This window comes from Setaria italica, chromosome III (assembly GCF_000263155.2).
Source record: "Setaria italica strain Yugu1 chromosome III, Setaria_italica_v2.0, whole genome shotgun sequence".
Taxonomy (NCBI): domain Eukaryota; kingdom Viridiplantae; phylum Streptophyta; class Magnoliopsida; order Poales; family Poaceae; genus Setaria; species Setaria italica.
The window spans coordinates 47,709,862-47,731,580 of record NC_028452.1 but is presented as its reverse complement, the minus strand read 5'-3'; the positions used below and the strand labels follow the sequence as shown (position 1 = coordinate 47,731,580).

Below are 21,719 nucleotides of genomic sequence, written 5' to 3'. Positions count from 1 at the left end.
GAGAGTGTGGGACAGTGGGAGTGTAACATTTGAACAGAAGAGTTCTCCACAGAAGGGCCTGGCTATGGTTATACAACCACGACATAGAAACGTAACTAACGAGAGGAGAGGTAATAATTACAGATATATTTACTGTCCCCTGTGTTTCTGCACACCAAACGTGCGCCCGGCGCGGTCAAAATTTCTGTACAACTCTACACGTTGCAGTGAGGAGCGGTCACGTGCACTAGTCTACCACACATCTGTTCTTTGTGCGACGTGCGTGCCTATTCACCGTGGTAAACTGGTACGGTTTATCTGCAGGAGCCAGGAGCAGAACGCGATGCCCGTGTTCGTACCCTGCCTGCCTATTCGTTGCCCCTGTTTTCGATGAAGCTCAGTAGAAACCCGCTCACGATCCTCCTGGCGATGGGGTTGGGTATGTGCCGGCACAACCGACCATCCACATAAGCGACCATGCCCGAGACCGCGAACCTCCCGACAGTCCACAGCCTGTTCCGCTTCAGCAGGACTCCACCGGACGGCGACGAGTCGCCTTCACCCTCTCCTCCAGTAGCGGGTTTCTTCGCTCTCGCCATGACCTCCCCGATGGCCTTGCTGGCCTCCCGGTGCAGCACGCGCACAGCGAAGCTCACGAACAGGTGCTCGCACAGTGTGAGCACCGTCGGCGCGATCCTCCATTCCTGCAGGCAGTTATAAGGTCGGTTACACAGGCAACAGGTGGCGTCTTCCTTATGGTATGGCTTCCGTGTGAAGACAATACTTACACGTTCATTTCGCAGATGGCGGAGCGGGCGGAGTGTTGAAGAATCTCCTTTCAGCAATGCCTTGCTCACAAGAAAGCTTTTGACGTTGTCCACGATTTCATTTATCAAAGCGCTGTTTGGTGGTAGATTCTTTAAGATAACCTGGAAGAAAATGAGTCCGGCATTAGATTGCTCAGGAAAACTGCAGTATTTCCATGTAGAGGGAAAAGAAAACAAAAGTCCTAGGTGAAAACATGTAGGAGGTTGCAAAAAGCAAATGGATGCAAGAAAGTTACCTGGTCATCGACCACCCTGACACGGAGGTATTCTTGCTTATACATGACATCCAACATAGCTTGTAGGTACCCTTCGATGTATAGCTGAACAATGGTACAGGACATGTTAAAAATTGGTAACATCATCCTTATTACAAAGTGTCGAAATCAGTAACAGATAGGCAGAACCTCGTCAATTCCGGGGCTATGATCGAGTTTGATCTTTCTGTCGGGTCCTCCCTCCATTAGAGCCTGTCCTAATACAGATGGCTCCATGGCCAACCTCATAATGCCTTGGTGGAAACCAGTAACCTATGTACATAAGAGGAAAATTGCTTCATAATGTTATCGCTGCAACTGCAAGTAGGAAGTCTGTTGACCTAGTCTATCTGCACGTGGCTTCCTTTTTTTAAGGGACCAAAAAAGGATGCGTGGCATGAGTTCATGTCAAAAGAGAGTATACCATGCCATTCAAACCATTTGTTTCTGCTCCTCTCACAACACTATCTGAAATTTCTGTGACAGCGGCGAAGAGAGCATTCGAACCTGCAGTTTTAACCTACAGAAGACTCAACATGACATTGATCCCTTGGAAGACATTGTTGATACAACTAGCAAGTTTCAGAAGCTCACGGTTTTCCCGAGATCACCAAGGTACCGTTTTGTTCCAGAAAAACCACCCGACTTCATGTTCTGGCTTATAAATTTAAACATGCCTGCACAAATGCACAATCCACAAATAAGTAAACAAGTCATAAGTTAAAATCTATAACAGAGGATAAAACATTGTATTTTTTTTCTCGAACAATGCAGAAGAACTGCATGTCATTTCATCAAGACAGGAAACAAAAGACCAAAAAAACAAGTACAAACAGCCAGACTAAAAGCCTAGCCTGAACACCAACTCACACAGACACACAACACCCACTCCTGACAAGGGTATATTCACGCCACTAATGAAAAGAAAAGGGCCAGACTAAAAGCCTAGCCTGAACACCAACTCACACAGACACACAACACCCACTCCTAACAAGGGTATATTCGCGCCACTGATGAAAAGAAAAGGGCCAGACCCAAGACCACAAGCATTCTAAGCTTGGGGAGCCAGCGACCTAGCAAGGAGCTCCTGGAGTTTAGAGAAACATTGTATTTTTAGATGCAAACCAATAAACCATTAGCCATAATATAGTCCTTCAAATAAAACAACATCATGTGTGCCTCAAATAAACATGCTGTTATATTATTGTAATTTTGCAACAAGACCAGGGCTCCAATCAAGTGATTTTGCAACAGTTACTAACTCAGCATATTACAATGGTATGGAGTATTCCTACAAATATCAGAACATATTTTTTATCTTTTACCTATGGTAAGCCCAGGGACATTGAGCAATCCATCAGAAGGGTCGAAGAAAACATCAAGAACAGATGAAGCAGAGTCATCAAAAATTGAGGTAAAAGATGGAGGAAGCAATGAGCTTCCCTTTGTTACGTAGATTGCCCTCAAGACATACCTATCAAAATACTCAAAGATTATTCATTAATTAAGTAATCAAGACTCAACAGATGATGGTGTAAGAAATGGGAAAGTTTTACCATGAATAATGCTGAGCACATTTCAGGAGTAGCTCACGGAATGTAACTAAAGCATGATTTAGGAGAACCCCATTGAGCTCCACAGCTGAGTTGCTAACCTCAGGCACCTGAAATTGGAAAAAGGTAAGAGATGAAACTGTGATATAAAGTAATGAAAGAGGCCCTTTTATAATCAACAAGGTGCCCACTTAACAACAGATGAAAGATGCTTAAAAACATACCTTTATAAAACTATGAAGTAGTGCTCTCAGAGCCTCTTGAGCAGAACTATAAGTTGTGCGTCGGCTACCAGGACGAAAGCTTGCTATAATCTTTAGACCATTGCATTCATAAGAAAAGCCACTCAGTGTTTCAAAAATAATACCACGTGATAATTACAGATGTGAAATAAAACGACCAAGGCACCTTAATTGGATGTACTTCAAAATGTCTGAAATAAAACTGTGTACTCGGTGTTCCTGAAGGAGCAAGGGATGCTCTCCAAAATGGTACTAGCTTCATTAATGTTTCCTCATCAATCTTCAGATCAACAGGCTGTGACATCATATCTTTGTTAGAAAATTTAAATGGACGAAATAACGAACAAGAGTATTAAGAACAGACTGTTGCGGATGTTAGAAAGGAGCCACTTAAGTTACCTGTAGAATTATCGAACAATACTGTATTTGTTTGACATTGCTGTTGGTTGAATTCAGTACAAAGACTATACGAAGAATATTTTCATCGAGAGCAGCATCCTGAAGCTTGTTCCTCCTAAGAATTGACCCAAACGAAGCTCCATCCCATTTTTCGTCCACATTCACTGACTGCAGTTATTTAAATATATATAAGCCCCAAAAGTAAGAATATACAAAAAGAAGGATGCAAAAATTGCAAACTCTATTTTGGTCAATAGTTAGTCTAGCTACATGCATTGTTTGCATTGAAACATATAAAATTTCACAGGGACCACTACTTACATGAATTGCAACAGATCCATGCTTGAAGCTATCTGTGACAACTGAATCAGCAGATACATGCTGAAGTTTTGCTGTTACTATTGTAGATGGCAATTGGACATTTTCCCCACTCTTCAACAAGGTAAACGTGAATAGAAAAAGAAATCTGAGGCTGAGTTTGACTTGCAAATATGAATAGATTGCTGACGTAATTTATGAAAAAAATTGTTTCATGCTTAGGCCAGGATGAAATCAAAAGGAAGTAAGGAACAAACCTGGCCCTTGTCAAGAAGATGAATACACACATAAGAAATTCTGAACTGTAGGCTTGCTATTGGCCGTTGGATTTTCTCGATTTTGGGATTATCTGCATGTTCACATATTCGTAGAACTCTGGTTAAACCATCAGCATACACTTCATAGCCAATTTTGAACACCCTCAGTCCAAATGATTCATCAAATCTTTGTTTTCTTGAACTGAGCCCATCACTGAATGAGAAATCCAGATTCAGCCTGGTATTTTGCCGCATCTTCAAAAAAGGCTTCCATGGACTGATTTTATCAATTTTAATTTCACGCAGTGCAGGTGTATCTGGAGAAGATCAATCATAATGTTACAAGATATGAATAAAGAACAATAAAAAATGTGAAAAGCACTAATGTGTCAGCCAGAAAAGACTTTGCTAGGCAAGACTAGGACAAGAAAGTCATGTGAATAAAACAAGGCATCTCACCAACAAAATCTTACTAACTATTAACACTCTGTAACTGAATTAGTGTGTTCCACACCATCATGTGATCAATTCATTTCTATTATTTACTAGTTTAAGTAACCAAAACAAAATCGCATATAACTCTTTGTAGTAGTTAGCAGTATTGGATTTATTCAATTTAAATTACATGCAATGTGATATTACCGATTGCTAATACCTACCATCTATGAATGTTTAAGGCTCACTTCAAAAAAGAAAGGTCCGTACAATTTGTTTACTATCAAGTATTAAGTGGTAACGTGACTTCTGGCTTAGCACTTTGCTGAGCATTGATGTTGCATGTTGTTATGTCTAGTCATGTAGTTATTCTCTAGAGTAGGATGTTTTCTGCCTATGTAGTGTATCTTCCCAATTTGTGGTATTGCAAGGGGTTGAATTGTGCATTGTAACGTTTTTTGCATAGACAACAACAACAATAACAACAAACCTTTTAATCCCAGGCAAGTTGGGGTGGGCTAGAGATGAAATCACACAGAAGTCACAAAAAGAAAAGGAGGACAAACAGTAAAAAGGTGCTTGCAGCAACATGAAATATTTTAATACGGAACGTTAATGCAGTTTCTTTATTGGTTTTGTAATTAGTAACAACCACCAACATAAACATGAAGCAATAGAAGTAGTAAATCTATAGAATTAGGAGTTAAGAACTTACCAACAATGCGCACAATCAATTTGCGAGGTAAACTTAAGTCATCCCAAGCGTACTGTTCTGACTCTTGAGGGCATAATACATCTGATTCAACCGAATCCTAGAAAAATTAATATTTATATTAGTAATATCACGATAATGATTTGTTTTCTGATAGAATAGAATGATAGAACCATAAAAAAGATTGGCACCTTCTGGAAATACATGATAGATGCTTCATTCAAGTAATTTTCTATTCGGTATGGCAGAGTAACCTTCGGTGGTTTAGTGAAGTGTAAGACAAAAGAAGTAGTCTCTTGAACAACATCAACAGAAGCAAACAGTTTCAGCTTCCCATCATTTATGGGGTCTCTTTTAATACCATCTGTCAACATGCCATCCGATCTTCTAAATTTCAAGAAAAAACGGCCAATTGATGAAACACAGATTGGTCCAGACCAACTGAATCCAGGTTCTTTTGGACAGAACTGGATGAAAATGCGAGAATCCTCAAACACATCTCTGTGCTTCTTAACAAATAAATCAAAGTAGTTTATTTCTCGCTTTTTTCCAGGTTTCCATGTCTGTAAGGTAGCCCGCTGTTTAGCTTCAACTGTCAATCCATCTATCTCATGCTACAAAATTGGTAACCAAAACCATTAGCATCAGGCGAGGGCAGTTAACGAATGTATCAATACATGTTAGAGAAAAAGTGACACACCTCAACAAAACACTGGCGAACAGCAATTGCAGCACCAGACTCGTTTGAAACAACATATCTTGGAACTATTAGTACAACTTGTGATGGCACGGGCAAGTTATACATAACAGGTTGCAATGACACTCCAAAAGCTGCCATACGATGAGGCGCTATATTGTCTTGGATCTCTATGAAAAATTCAGTGAAGCCAGACAATGCTTCCAAATCAATAATAGCTTCTGATCCTTTCTCACTATGTAGGCTTATTCGTAATTTGCTTGACCTGCCATATATAAGCTTGTCATGTTTCATAGTTAAACATGTTTTGCAGACTTGGTGCCAGGGAAGAATACTGCACTGCTTTATGCTAACACGAAACATGTTTTCCTGACTTTAACATTCTTTCATTTTCCATGAACAGAATAATCATAGACAATGTGGGAATGTTGCTCAATCAACAAAAGTTGAATTGAATGGCCCACATCTTAAATAAGAATAAAAGATTAAAAAATGCATGCCTATAAGTTGTAAGACATTGAATAGACAAGCCATAGATGCTGTTTATGAACTTTCTGGCAGGAACCCCTAACCAGCCATATGATTATGATAGCACAGAAGGTGGCAAATTGGCAATATACCAAACATTATCTACAGTGCTGAAATAATTGTTTTATGGTCAGGCAAGTGTACTGCCAGGGTAGCTAGAGAGAAGGCACTAGCTGAGGGTAGGAACAAAGAGTTCACAACCATAACAGATTGACTATTTGCAAAAAGCAAACTGTATGGATAAGACAGTGGCTGAATGAAATTTTGCACAAACTAACTAGCTCTGCTGTGTTGAATCAAGAGCCATTTTCAATGAAGAGAGAACAAAGCTCGATGTGATTGCTTACTTTATAAACCAGGAGTTCATTGACATTGAGGGCAAAACACAACCATGTCGGGGAGGAAGATTGATATTGTTCATTCCAGATTCCGACCTGCAACATTTCAGATTTCATGAGTAAACCATGTATGAATGCTTACCTAATACTCAATTTACATACGCAGGCAGTGGTTTTTGATGGGAAGGTGTGCATTGTAAGGGGTAGTCACTGATATTATGTAGAGTGTATCTTGTGAATAGAGCAACCTGCACAATAAATAGATTGACTATCAGGTAGATCATTTGATATATTCAGACTTCTTAATTCCCAAAAGCATGCAGTTTCATAAGATATCAATGGAAAACTGAGAAGAAAACAACATCAAAGTCATTATCCTACCTCCAGCAGGCCTTTATCTTGACGTAATAATCTTAAAGAAGAATGAAAGTTCCCAGGAACAAATTCTAGCAGCATGTCAAGATACTGAGCTCCACTTGTCTGCTTTCGCATCCTCTTAACCCAGTCACTACTACTAACTGCCATAGACTTCGAACCATATGAAATCAATGTGACTGAGAAATTAAATAGGGCAGGATTCACATAGAAATAAGCACTTGAACCACTTGTAATCGTTGCCTGCTTGCCAATGCTGCCAAAGTTATCTTCTATGACATTTCCTGTATTATAGTAGAAACAAATAAGTCAAACATATCATCTTTTGTTTTGGCTTCCTTCAATAGGAACATTCACTTTGCCACAACTAAATGTTCATAGATAAGAACTTACCCTGTTGGCAATCTGTCAGAACCACTTGTATGTCTGTTTGCAAGAAATTATGCACTTGTACAGTTGGGTATATAAAAATTTCTCTCTGGACCTGTAAAGTTACTGGTGCACTTCTTTCAGATAGACGAGTTCCATTTGTAGGCTGCACGGGCACATCTCTACCCAGGGTATGAATTAAAAAATGAAGATCTGTAACATGATGGCCATTGGCAAAAAGTGGGCAACTCAACGTGCTGAAAGAAGACTTCATGGAATCAACATTGAATGCTTTTCTTAGGTTATAATTAAGCTTTTCTATAACCCCAGATATCCGGATAGCTTTTTCACCAGTTATGTCCTCTGACCAGTTCACTGAAGCTGGCTGGCTAATATTTTCAGAATATTCCGAAATCTCAGGTCTAATTGACAACATAAATTTTCCTGAAATGGATTGAACAGCTGTCAGATAAGTACGGAATTCATAATTACTACATCATACTTGCCATTTTAGGCTCATACACACTTGGATGTGCAACCACAAGGAGCATGAGCCACATTGTACATCATATGTATATGGAATGACAATATCTGAACTTAGTTTACGATTTGGACATAGACTGCATGAGTTGTCGATATTTGAATATTTGAGCACTGCTTGCCTATTCAATTGATACAGCAATAACACTCATATATATACACACACACATGGGTTACGGAACACATAAAAGTTTACAAGCAGTTAGGCTTCACAAATGCAAGTAAAATTTGCTTATTTGTTAGGCTTCACAACATGTAATTGTGTGCAAGGTGAATAGTACCTAATAACCTACCCATGGAGGCATTCAGTATGGAAACTCTTTCTTGCACAAGCTGCACATAGAGGATGTCTGTGGTAAGAATGGTATGCAGGATTAACACTACGCTAACGCAAACCAAATCATTTCTAGTTACCATCACTGCCAAGGTAAATAATTCTATTGCTAACAAGAGTAAAAACACTGCTGCACGCCTGCACAGCCATCTTTTGAAGGGTGGATGGAAGATAGTGTCTGAATAGACACCAAACTGGGAAGATGAATACCCAAAGGAAACTAAGGTTGTGTATACTATGGTGCTATGGAGGACCTTTCCTACCCCTTTTTTCCAACAATTTTCCATCCCTCGCCACGCAATGAATTAGGAGCTAAATCATCATGCAAAATGAGAACATCATGCCAAGCTAAGGTATGGTTACTTGCCAAGAGCTAGAGACATCAATGCTCTTTTCGATCCACCAGATAAATCCATGGCGTCAAATACTCCAGTAGATTCATCAACCATGTCTCCACTTCTAACTGTGACAAATGCGGCCTCTTCATTAGTTTTGTTTGGCCTCTGAAACCGAAGCTCAATGGGGAAGTCACTCTTATTATAGACCCTTAACAAAGGTTGAACTGAAAGAGATAAGCCTTCCTGTATTTAGTCAACATTAACTATTAGAACCCACAATCAGAATAAGATAATTACATGTAAGGTAAATTACAAAAGCATTTGCTTTCCTACCTCAGAATTCCGGGACACCTTGACCACAACAAATGGTCCAGAAAAGCTTCTCAGGTCTACAGAGGTAATGGAAAAGTAGTTCAAACCAAAAACATTCGGTAATGGAAAAGTAGTTCAAACCAAAACATTCTTTAAATCAAGCAACACGTAATTAAGAACAAGAACACTTTCAAAACATTAATCACAAAACTGATACTGTTATTTCGATGGATAAATATTTGCTGAAAGAAATACCTTTGACAGGTGACACGCGGGTCCTCCATGCGAAAATACCAGATTCATGGAGGGAAATGCTGATTGGAATAGTTGAAAATACCCCTTCTTTGAATAAGCAAATAGAAACCACATCTTGATCATGTGAAATATTATCATCAAATGTGAAGTGCCTGGCGGATGTATAAACATGGAGTGTCAACCATAACAGTATTAGAATATAAAAGTGCAAGAGAAGGATGGACATCCAGAGAACTGAATTAGTCAGAGGCTATCCATTGTCCATTGATGATAATGTACAAACATATCCTTTCCTAAGATGTCGAGAATGATCTAGGTAACCAACAAAATAAACAGACCTCAAGAAAACTGAAATTGACTGTTGTCCAGGAACGATTGCATCCCCAGTATCTTTAAATTGGCACACAAGTGCCAGCCTTGAGCCATTCTCTATCTGCAGAAGCAATGGGTAGTATGTTCCACCTCAGAAAGAGGCAATAGTGAAAAGACAGAAAAAAAATCAAAAGTATATATGCAATATGCAACACAGCACATATAAAGCAAGGTGTAGAATATGGCAAAATAGAGTCGCAAAGCTATCAGCCATATCATTAGAAAGGTAACATAACAATGTAATTCATATTCATGTATCCAAAATGAAAATCAATTATGCTAGAATGTTGAATAATATAAATAGAAGTTTTAATTTAAACCTTGCAGGAGTTAGGAAAGATAGCTGAGCTTCTCACAGCATATGGACCCATCAAGTCTAACTTCCCAACCAAATATAGAAGGATGTCAACTGAAAGCTCATTAATAAATATATCAACCTGCAAGAAGGAAGATGAGCCTTCTGTCAAAAGAAAAGAATGAAGGTGAGATTAAACTATTACAGCTAAATTTTTGTGTGTAATTGAAACGAGCATATTACTAAAGCATCGCACCTGCTTTAAGTGAAAGAAGAAACGGATGGGCATCTTTCCATACTTAGTAACTGGATCTGGGGTAAAGAACCTAGATCGAAAGAATGTATAGGAGGCGATAGGAGAGATAAGGTCCTCCCTGTGTGTCAGATTATCAGATAGCAGCAACTCAATATCAAATCTCCTCACCAGTTTGCAAGAAACCAACAAAACACTATTAGACAGGAAAACAAGGATTATAGATTACTGACCACAGATTTCTCCGTGCATCGAAGTACTGCCCCGAGACTTTAAATGAACTTAGAATCCTGATTTTGGATGGGAATATTTGTGTAACAACACGGATATCACTTATGCAGGTTTGGACAAGAGGGAAAACATTATCAGTATCAAACACTTCATGAGTGATGGTAAAAACAATTTTGTCAACATTGATGATTACATGTTGAGAACTTGCGCCACTCGCCAATCTATCCCTTACAGAAAAAGGAACGTCATCTTCCACATCTAAATAAGTGTTATTATCCAAACTCATGTGGGGAACAATAGATTCATCGAAAATCTGCACTTTAAATGGATTTCCTGGCTTTTTCACAAACTCTAGCAAGCCATCAACAAATGCAATGCCATAATTGTATTTCTTGTTGACAAGATGGTATGAACTTCTTGGTATAACCTTGTAAGATTTTCCATCATCACCATCGTCATCAAAATTATCAGTTCTGAAAGGAAGTGTGCTCCAAATTGAACAAGGCTTGTCAACATAAGAAGAAACTTCCACAAAATCTGATCCTTTGGAGAAACTAAGGGCCAGCTCTTTGCCTTCATCATTCTTTGCACATAAAGACAAAAGAGAAATGCACTGTATGTTGGATCTCCATCTCTTATGGTGTTTCACCTGAAAAAAAGGGTGAACTAGTCTTTTTAAATAATTAGGCACATAGGTGCAGCATCCCTTGTACTCCCTCCGTCCCAAATTACTATTTGTTTTGACTTGTCCAGATACATCACTTTTGCTATGTATCTAGATATAGTATATATAGGTGCATATCAAAAGCTATGTACCTAAAAAAGCCAAAACGAATAGTAATTTGGGACATAGGGAGTAGATTATTATGATTAATAGTGAGAAACTAATTCCAGTATATAGGTATCAAGATATAACCTTAGATAGAGAAATTAATTCCAGTGTACAGGTATCAAGTTATAACCTTAAATAATGCATGTTCACCAGCAAGGGAATAATGGTATGCGCCAACCACTTGGTAGGTATTTCCAGTGTTTTTGACTGATACATACATCTGTTGATTAAGATCCCTTATAGCAACAATTGCTCCTGTTAAGGCAGTAATACATAGATTAGCAGAGTCAATTTTAGATCTATAAGATGCATGCATCTATCATTAAGCAGAATTACCATCTGGTATAGTATAATCCATATTATCTAGCTGTGCTTGGTGAGTGATGCCACCAGACGGTATTTCCTTCTGAGTTGAGCCAGAACTCATTATCCCATAAAAAGGAGCAAGTAATGATGAGACCATCTGCAGATAGAACCTTTACTCATTGGTCATTTCATAGAAGAAAATTTGCAGTAGACTTGGTCCAAATCTAATTTGGATAGCCATGACCAAATGTTTTGTATTTTGTACTCATGTACTGTGATGGATGCATTTCCATACTCCTAACAAGATATTTTCTCAGTTCATTTCTCCAAAAGTAAGTGCTTGTCACAGAAGAGGATGCAAATGGCACATGCTGGCAAAAAGATTCATTCTTTACCCCCAAAAAACAAAAAAAAAACTCTTGGTATCATGGTTAGAGGAGGGCAAACTGTGCCTAGCTGAAAACAAGGGTTTTAGCATAAGACATTGTCCAAGTACTAATGATGAAAATAGTAGTAATATGCAGGCATAAATGTGCCATGTAAGCTCCAATTCTGAACACGGAGATGAAAGAACAATTTAAAAAATTTGATCCAGAATCTAGAACGTGGTGTTAAATGATGCTAGTTCTCATCACTCTTCTTGTATTTCTAATTTGTTTTCACAACTGCTAGTCACCCATTAATTACAGACAAAGCATAATAAGTCCAGAAGAGAGAAAGATTGAGGGAGAGGGATCACCTCAATGTTTGAGAGTGACATTGTCACCTCCAAACCAGAAACAGATCCACTTCCAGACCAATCACCAGTCAAATGTACCAAACTGGAGTCGCCATCAAATTTTTTTCTCTCGATCTTGAGATAAGAAGAGAAATGCTTCAGGATTTGATTTTCATGTGATGAAAAATCTAGTGAAGTGTTGTCTGTTGAACTTCGCAGTGCAGAAGTTGAGCTTGAAGGAGCATCATGATCATAAGTATCCATATTGTCTGCCTCTACAAATGGGAGATACTCTTGAATTTCAGACTGAGGTGAAAGATCAGCAGCCTTGCTGGATCGAAAACGAGGTGCTGGTACATCTCTTAATTGTTCATTGGCATTCTTGCAAATACTACTAATAGTGGAGATCGAAAGACGCTTCACTTCGAACAAAAACTCCATGCCAAGATTTATTTGTTGAAGACTTGCATCAACTTCAAAAGTTAATCCCTGATGTGTACCTAAATGCAGGAAATAATGATAATTTATCTATTGGCAGCAAAATTGAACCAAGGATGAACAGATAGGACTGTTACCTGATTTATCCGCGACAACAAGAGTTAGGGACAAACAACATAATTCAATATCGAGGCATTTGATGGCATTCAATTGGGATCCCTCACTTTGTACATTAGTACCTAAAGGCACAGCTGCTGCCTCCCTCTCACTATCTCTGGTGGTAACAATATAGTTCCCTCCTGCAGAGATTGGAGTTACCGAATCTTTGACTAAGTTTGACGTTGCCCGCAGTGGGAGATTCACAAGCAGCCAAAAGTAAACTTTGCAACACAAAACTAGCTTAGCTAAAGAAACTGTTTCCAGAAAGATCAAACCACCCTGTCAATTGCAGTTATAAAGAATATGCCTTAAAAGCAGGACAATAAAAAAGGGGTTCCAATTAGGAACAATTAAGAAACAAACTAAATGCTTCATATCTGGAAAATTCATGGCAATTAAAAGCATGCAACTATAATGTCAATATAGCTAATAAAAAATCATGTTTGTCTAGCAGAATTAGCAGAAAAGGCTTCAAGAAGAGTGGTGCACCTGGATTTTGCATTTGACAACCTGAAGATCATCATGGATCAACAGAGAGATTTTATGTTTGTTGCGTTGACTTAATTCAGATAGGTAACTGTGTATGCTGTAGTCTCCAACATAAACCTCTGTAAATTCTATTTTAATTGAATACCAAATTCCTAAATAAGAAATGCAACAACTTCTAGATTCATCTTGCAGTTTCTCGTCAATCAAGTTGGCATTCATGGGGCCAACACTAATATTAAAGACGCACTCTGATATAATGAACTGGTTCTCGCTATGTAGTGAGCCATTTGATATGTCTCCGTGCTGATGTATATCATTAAAAATACCCATTTCACCTGGATTCTCTAACACCACACCCTGAATTCCAGATAGGCTAACAAGGAAGTCTGTGCATTGTCCATTGAGCAACAGTTTCATAGAAGAACTTCTGATGCAGATCCCAACACCTGGAGCTAATACATCAAGTAATTCCTGTGTTGCTATGCCCCCAAATACAGGTGAGCTGCTGATGTAGTTTATGAAACTGTTGATAAACTCAGCAGGATTTGTGAAAAGTACATCACGTGAAGCACTAAAGATGATGTATGCTGACTCCAAATCAAGTTGCATTTCAACACTGAGTTCTACATGAGGATCTACTTTGTCTTCTTGGGCAATATGTTCAACAAGCTCCATTATACTCCCCTGAATATCGTTTTTATAAAACGATGCTAGTCTTCCAATAAAATCTTCAGAATACTTAATGTTGCCTAGGTCAGACTTCAATACCTCCAGATGCATGCTTCCAATAAGCTGCAAAGTGTTGATAACCAACATAAGAGTAATGTAAAGTTAGTTAAAGCACATATTATATTCTACTTGATTCAAAAATAATAAAAAAATAATAAAATATATGCTACGGATGGTTTAGGATGAAATTTCATCTACTGTAAGCCAATCTAAATCATGCATTATCCGGCTCTTCTATGACTGTGTCTCAAAACCCTCACAAAGTACAGATAAATATAATCAACAAATGATTTAATAATGTTCAAGAAAACTGACATAAACCAATGTGCATACCTGGCAAACAATGAGGAGTTCATCCATGCAGAAGAAACCTATGCATCCAGCAATTCTTGCTCCTAATTTAACTGAGATAATGTCGCTCACCCCAAAGAAGGAATAGAAATACTTCCTGAAAGGTGAAATAAAAGAATTGCTAACTTACAAACTTTTTAACAAAATGCACTCGAATCATATGCAAATTGAGGACACAGCAGGTAGAATGAACAATTTTAATCTAAAATTACAAGTTGCTTCGCTTACCAAAGCTTTTTGGTTTATATGCCATAGGTAACCTTTCGGACTTAACTACTCATAACAAATAGCAGACCGGAAATATAGTTTAGGTAACGTACTGAACAAAAATATTTTTAGAGCCAAACGTCCATGAAAATGCAGTGTGTTGGACAATGCTACCTGCTTGTTGAAATCTGGAAATTGGCTGTCATCGGTCCAAAAATGTGACACTGCTGATTTGCCTCTGGATTATCTATCAGAAGAGTTAAACCAGCAAAGACGAACCATCCATCCAGCACGATATACCCTGGATAAACATTCCTTGCGCTCCTTTCTGTTTGTAGTTGGTGATGTTCTTGGGCCTCCTTCACACTAATAAATGTGCTATGTGATTCTTTGGCATGTGACTTAGCACTCATAAGAGTTGGAGAAGCTAGGGATGCTGGCCAGAGAGCACATTCCACATATGCTAGACTGAAAACTATGGACCTGCTATTCATCTGCGAAAGCAAGGGGTTGTATACATCTTTGCTATTTTGCAATGTATTATATTTATCGAAGAATAACCTTATCCTTGGACCAGCAGCCAGTGCTACAATTTGAAGAGTATTTTCTGGAATCACACCCAACATTGCAACCTTCATTCCATGATCATATGATCTCAATTTGTCAACAAGTCCACTGGTAGGTGCTACATAGGTGCCAGCACTGTTCGAAAGGTCAGCTGATCTTACAGTTAGTTCTTTCAGCTGTTTGTGGTGCATGAACTGTCTGTATAGCAGATACGTTGATGAAGCACATAAATAATCCAAATCAAGGTTTAATCTCCCAACTGTGAATCTACATTGCCGAAAACCACTTATACCTTTGTAAGGATCAATGAGAAAATATTTGAATTCAAAAATAACAGAAGGTTTTTCATGATGAATCACACCCGATTCATTGTATAAATTGCTAATTGTCATCCAAGTTGACCATAACTCATCCATATTACTCTTTATAAGGTCAGTGGGCAAATCATCATTATAGTAGAAAGATCCATTGGCTTGTTGCCGGGACAACAGGTCCATGCTAGCTGAGTCACTCCAGAGGAGTATCCTAGAGTCAGCGTCTTCGGTGAACTCTGCTGTTCTAAAAGATGGACTCCTCCTGGGACTGTTACTATTGTCTGCTTGTAGCAACTTTGGGACACCGGAAAGGCATGCCGTCAGTTCCCCAACAACTAAAAACAATGATTGTGTGGTGCAACCAGCTGAGTAAAGTAAGCATGATGACCTCATTACAATATTCACAGGTAAATCAATCTGATAAGTCTTGTTTCTTTTGTCTGATCTTTTTGTATCAGTGAATCGATCAGTAACAGGTAACAAGGTTACAGAGAGTTCCCCAAGGTGTACACTGAGCTGAAGCTCCGTGTCTACATCATGAGTAGAGACAGGAAAAATATGTGCATATGATGCTTTGTTTCCAGGGCCCACAGTTGCCCACACTGACATCCATATGAACACAAGAAACCTCCATAAATATAAAAAGGGTGTGAGGATTTTCAGCAAAGAAGAAACAAGAAGTGCTTTTGATGACTCTTGCTTGCTTGGTTGCTGTGACACAGTTAATTTTGAACGTGCAGCACACCGCGCCCTGGCAATAGCTTCTGCAGGGATTTTCTCCTCTAAATTGATAACAGTTTCCCATTGATCCTTAACAGTACTCCAGAGTTTCCTGCTCCTTGATCCCCTACCACAGTTCCTCGCTATAATCTTGTCAGAGGGATACCCTACTAATGCCAGCAACAGTACGTAAGCATGAACATAGCGCCGCCAGAAAGTAGCACAGCTTACAGATTTGCCTAAAGAAAATCTTCGACGGACTACTGAGCTGCCAAGCTTTTGTGCAGCGATTTTCCAAAGCTCTCTGCCATTCCTAACCACAAACTCTTCCTTCTGGCTTGTAATATCCAAAATCACCATCAGTGAAGGGGCAAATTTAGGTGAAATTTCCCAGCACGCTTTGTCAACATGAATGCCAAAACCAGCAAGTTGCAGATTATCCAATCTAACCGAAGCAGATATGCCGGTGAAAGATGCACTGCAGTCTACCGAATCATTCTCCTTCATTAGAAACTCAAACTCAGAACATCTAACAAGCAGGCTATTCTTCTTCCTGGATGGGATAAAAGAGCCAACTAGTCCTCTGAACAGAGAGCTGCGGAAAACAAGCTCAGGGCCAAACCGTAAGTCAGTCGTCCTCAACACCAAAACATGGGAGTCGTCAAGGTACCGTACTCGTATCGTGACATCGTGAAGCCGCACCTGGCTGCAGTTCAGAAGCACAGTGGCAAACACTGAGGCAAACTTATCCCCCAGGGAGTTAACCACACCTTCAATCATCTCATGCAACATCTCGCCCTGGCAAGTGGCACGACATGCAGATTTTGATCAGTGTTTAACATAACTAGAAAATGCAAGCTCAATGCGTGAGATGGCAAGCACATTGGGTGAAGAAACATGAACAGAAAGAGTCGGAAGTGGCGTACCTGAGGATCCAGTGATGCGAGCACTCTCTTCTTCTCCTTGGACAGCCATTCCTTGTAGTCCGGCCGCTGTTTCTTCGGCGCAGGGTCCCTTCGAAATAGACACGAAAATTGTGTCACCCACTTATGTAAGGCTGTAGGCCATGGCCATCTATATTTGACAACAATTCGATACGAAACACTCTCCATGATAGCACAATGCCGTAGTTATTCAGCACGATGGTGGCGCAACTACTGTTCCATCAGTACGAGCGTCGGATTGCGGGGGTTACCTGAGGGTGAGCGCGACGTCGATGCCGCGCACGACGGCGTCGATCGCGGGGGCGGCCCAGGGCGAGGCGGCGAGTTCGACCTCGGCGGCGGCCGCGCGGTCGAACGTGGCGCCCGCGCCCGCGGCGGCGTTGAGCGCGGCGGGGTCGAGCTCGACCCCGCGCGCGACGGCGCGGGAGCGGGCGAAGAGGCCCGGCTCCACCCGCAGCTCCGCCGGGTCCGCCGCCAGCCACGGCCGCAGCGCGGCCAGCAGCCGCGCGCGCAGGTAATCCGCGAGGACCATCGGAGACGAGGGTCAGGCTTGCTCCGCTAGGGCTCCATGGGTTTTGGGTGGTGGCGGGCGGGTGGGTTATGCAAGCGCGGGGAGGTGGGGAGGGCACTCCGGATTGCAGCGGTTGAGGTTGAGGGGTGCCGGCGGCGCGGGGGGAGAGCCGGAGAGCGGAGACGGGAGGACGCTGGGCTGGGCTGTTTGGTTAACGGGGACAAAAAGGGGATAACGATTAGTGAATATAGCGGCAACTTGAACTGCTGATGCAATGGAGCGATGCTGCAGTTAGAGGGGGAATCAAAATAACAGTCTTAAAAGATTGAAAAAGAAATCTCTCTTCAGCCTCTTACATTTTTATAGTTCCTTCTTCCAAAATGCAAGATTTCTCATAGCGATCAAGTTTCACACCAAAATTTGTTTCATTAAAATCCACATAAGATAATTGAAAGTATATTTATTAGGTATTGTAAATAATAATATATTTTTTATATAAATTTGATCAAGTTAGATAAACTTAACTTAAAATAAAGGCAAGACCTCAAAAAAAGAAAGATGCAAGTAGCGATAGTATATTCTTAGACATTTTTATAAGATGACTCACGCGCTCAAAAGAAGGGTGAAAGTTAGATTCGAAGCTTAATCCGCCACGCCATCACCCTAATCTCTACCTAATATTAAAGTGCGGTTGTTTTTTCCAACCGTCGTAGTTGTTTGGCAAAAAAGTCCCTTAATTTTTTCGTAATCAACCTGCAGTCCTTATAATAGCTCTTGATAATTTTGCAAAAAGGTCCCCAAACTTTACTACAATTGACCCGAGGTCCAGCCTGCTCCTGTTCACGGGCAGGGCGAGCGGCAGTAGTGCGTGCAAAACGAGCGGGCTCAGGAGCTCCGCCGGCTGCGAGAGCTTTCCTGCCCGTGAGGTCCGCCATGAAACGAACGCAGATGCCACCGTTTGGATGTCAGGCAATCTAGAGGCGGCAGCAGTAGCGGCTGGACACCAAAATCAGACCAAGATCTTTCCTAGAGTTGTACATCCAATGCAACTATATGGATGACGAATAATTATTCGAATAACACTAGACGACCTAATTCAAACTATAGATAGCTTAATCTCTTGTTCATCTGAACATACACGAGCGAGCGATATCATCTAAAAATATTTAACTTTGATCATCAAAAGTGTGGCAAGGTTTGAGATACCGAGGAAAGCTATGATTAGACCTTGGAGCAGTTGAATGACGGCCGGCTCTCCGGCCGGCGTGCTGCACCAGGTCCCAGTAGAAGCATTCCTCTAGGTGCTCGCACAGCCGGAAGTTGTTGTCCAACCGAGCTGGTGTGTTGTGCTTGTTTGAGTTGATTTGTCGTGGTCAAACTAACATTATTATATATGGTTGTTGTAATGTACAGCGCAATGCAATATATAAGTTAATACATGTCCAATTTTAAAAATACTATAGCAGTATAAGATATTTGCAAACATATGAATTTTTTTCTTTCCGTGCAATCGCACGGGCACATTTGCTATAATAGTAATGTATGATCCTCAATGGAAGGTTGTGTTCGTTTTCTGCATCATCCATACATCCTCAACCAATTTTTTTTCAAACATTTCTATAGTGTTTGGTTTGAGAAATGAGGTAGTTCATCATCTTCTCACTCCTCATTTTTCTTGGTTCCATGTGTTCGTTTCAGATATAGCTGCCGCTGGTTGTTGCTACCACTTTTTAATTCAATACTACATACTTTGTATAGGTAGGCGCGACCATTTGAAGCTGAAGCAAACGAGTTTTTTGTTCGTGGAATGAAATGAGTTGATGTATCTTCACTTCATTGCTCTTAGGCTAATAAGAAGTACTAGTACTAGGAATGGGGTTATTCCAACAAATTTGAGGAATGGACTCATGATGCACCACCTCATCTGGAATGGAGTGATCCTTCGAACCAAATATCCCATTTGTCCCTATGGCTATACGAGTATACAAGAAAAAGGAATAGCCAACGCGCTAAAAATTGACGACCATCAATCGAAACGAGGCTACCAACCAAGGCTATGTTTAGTTCACTCCAAAATCCCAACTTTGACACTATGCAAAAAGAAGATTCCCCATTACATCAAACTTGCGGTACATGCATGGAGTACTGAATGTAGACGAAATCAAAAACTAATTGCACAGTTTTGTTGTACTTTGCGAGACGAATCTTTCGAGCCTAATTAGTCAATATTTGAACAATAATTCATAAATACAAATGAAACGCTGCAGTGTTGCTACAGTAATTTTGACACCCCAAAATTGGGCAACTAAACAAGCCCAAAAGAAGCTGGTGCGCTCTGTTTTTTGTCCGAAATGCGCGGTCTAAAATTTGGTTACGGCAGAGATTCTGGGCCTTGGTGCCAAAATCCTCGGGAAGCCCCCGCCCGACCAAATGTTTGGTTTCGGCACGCTTCATGGTTGGGCCACTTTGTCCAAAAGGCTGGGCCGGAACCTTCTCTGTTCCTAAACCCCCAACTGTTTGAAAGCCCGACACTTTCAAAGTCCCACGAGACACAGACATTGAGACATCTGTTGATGACCGCAACGCCCAAACGCTGCTGCAATGAGAATCACACAAGGCATCGCTTCAGTATTTCAACAACAACAAAAAAAAAGGCATCGCTTCGGATAAACAGACAATCATTTCGTTTCTTCGGCGCTTCTCCTGGAGAACAACTGAACAAAGCATTCCCGGCTGCTTTGCTTCTTGCCGGATAAGATGGCAGTTTTGACGAACGTCTTGCTCCAGGACCAGGAGTGACTCAGCAGATAAACGCCAGCTAAGGTAACTTCACCGTCTTATCCTCCCTGCCTGCTGTGAACGTCTTGGTACGTAATTCTTCCAAGCTCGATTCCAAACCCAAGACCAGGAAGTCCGATCCTTCCGGCCAAAAAGAAAGACCATACACCAAACGGAACTTCTTGAGTTCTTGCCCTCTGTCTTATCCGACCAGACCAGACCAAATGTGAAATTGCCAGATGTGGAAAGCGGTTTGGCATCTCTTGGGTTTCCGGCGGACGAAATCAGGCGGCGGAAGAAACCCAAGAAGAAGAAGAGGTCTAGTGTGAACACAGGCCGGGCTTTGTTTGGATGGTCCGGCTGGCACTCCGCCCGGTCTGCCTTTGACTCCGGCGAGATCTTGGCAGCTACTAGCAGCAGCAGCAGCAGCCAGGAAGGGCAAATGATCTTCTGAATCTCTCGCGCGGCGCGGTCAAACGAAAGTTTCCGATTTGATTTCCTCGATCATCCTCTCTCTCTCTCCCTCTGTTTTTCAACGGGATCCAATCCAAAGGATCGTAGCGGCGGAGCTGGTGTCAAATGGATTACCAGCAAGCGACAAGAAAGAACTTTTCGCTTACGAAATCCAGTCCTTTTCTTTTTCATCCGACGGGTCAATTTGAAATGTAATCATGCGCGCGCTAGCAATGAGCAGGGCTGTTCGCATACACGACCATTTTTTCCTCGCGTTGTGTTCCTTGTAAAATGTCAAATGTGCAGCGGCCAAAACCAAAAATAAATAAAAAAAATAAAACACTAGCACTTGCGCGTGTATAAAGCTAGTGTATACGAGCTGCGTGTGTATTAAAAATGTAAATACGCGTAGTATACGGATGCGGGCGGCGGAAAATGGTCGAGAAATACTCCACACAAGCACAGCCAAAGAAAACTCCGAAGAATTTCCCAATGGACCTTGCAAGGCCGTGTATCCCTTGGCCGGTGGGCGATTCCAGCAGGCAGACTCCACTGCTCCAGGTAGACTTCTGAAATCCAGACGAATTGCTTCGCGCGCACGGAACTCCATTGCCTAGCTAGTCGCCCTCCATCGATGCCGAAAGAAAGGTACTCGCAGCCTAGAGAAAAGAATGAACGGGATAGCAGTGTGCGATAAACTGGACCGTCTGTACCGCACGCGCACATTACGTCACGAACAAGAGTTCGATCAGTTAATTGTTTTTATCCGTTCGAATGAGATGGTTCATCGATCGCTTATGCTTTTTTTCCCCTCGTACTTATTGATTTGGTACCACTGCTATATATGTGTAACCACCTTTACAAGTTTCAGCCTATTCGCTTCAGCTTATCAGCCACCAAACAGTATTTTTCTCTCACAACAAATCAGTCGTTTCAGCTTTTCAGCCAGCTTATAAGCTGAAGCGAACATGCCCTTTATTTGTCGCGTAA

General features: G+C 40.9%; 1 protein-coding gene across 5 annotated transcripts; it reads right to left on the bottom strand.

The window, feature by feature from the left end:
* Nucleotides 1-96: 96 nt before the first annotated feature.
* LOC101782669 lies at nt 97-17,703 on the bottom strand. Of its 5 annotated transcripts, none has more exons than XM_012844797.2 (36): nt 17,239-17,703; nt 16,970-17,057; nt 14,617-16,841; nt 14,218-14,332; nt 13,156-13,947; nt 12,645-12,945; nt 12,091-12,569; nt 11,382-11,508; nt 11,176-11,300; nt 10,216-10,862; nt 9,986-10,103; nt 9,755-9,871; nt 9,401-9,495; nt 9,063-9,214; nt 8,829-8,884; nt 8,525-8,738; nt 7,308-7,727; nt 6,921-7,198; nt 6,702-6,787; nt 6,549-6,635; nt 5,677-5,938; nt 5,168-5,590; nt 4,980-5,076; nt 3,830-4,146; nt 3,576-3,686; nt 3,255-3,422; nt 3,022-3,150; nt 2,838-2,927; nt 2,617-2,723; nt 2,386-2,534; nt 1,655-1,737; nt 1,485-1,580; nt 1,211-1,333; nt 1,043-1,126; nt 768-908; nt 97-683 (listed from the first exon to the last, which is right to left on the bottom strand). In XM_012844797.2, the coding sequence occupies exons 1-36, from the start codon at nt 17,517-17,519 to the stop codon at nt 348-350; spliced, it is 9,519 nt and encodes a 3,172-aa protein (XP_012700251.1). In that variant the 5' UTR covers nt 17,520-17,703; the 3' UTR covers nt 97-347. The 5 variants fall into 5 exon arrangements, 4 of the variants coding, with proteins under 4 accessions (XP_012700251.1, XP_012700253.1, XP_022681099.1 ...); XM_012844799.2 differs by lacking the exon at nt 17,239-17,703 and having other exon boundaries at nt 14,617-16,638; nt 16,719-16,841; nt 16,970-17,022; XR_002677032.1 differs by lacking the exon at nt 97-683 and having other exon boundaries at nt 850-908; nt 1,568-1,580.
* Between the last annotated feature and the right edge of the window lie 4,016 nt (nt 17,704-21,719).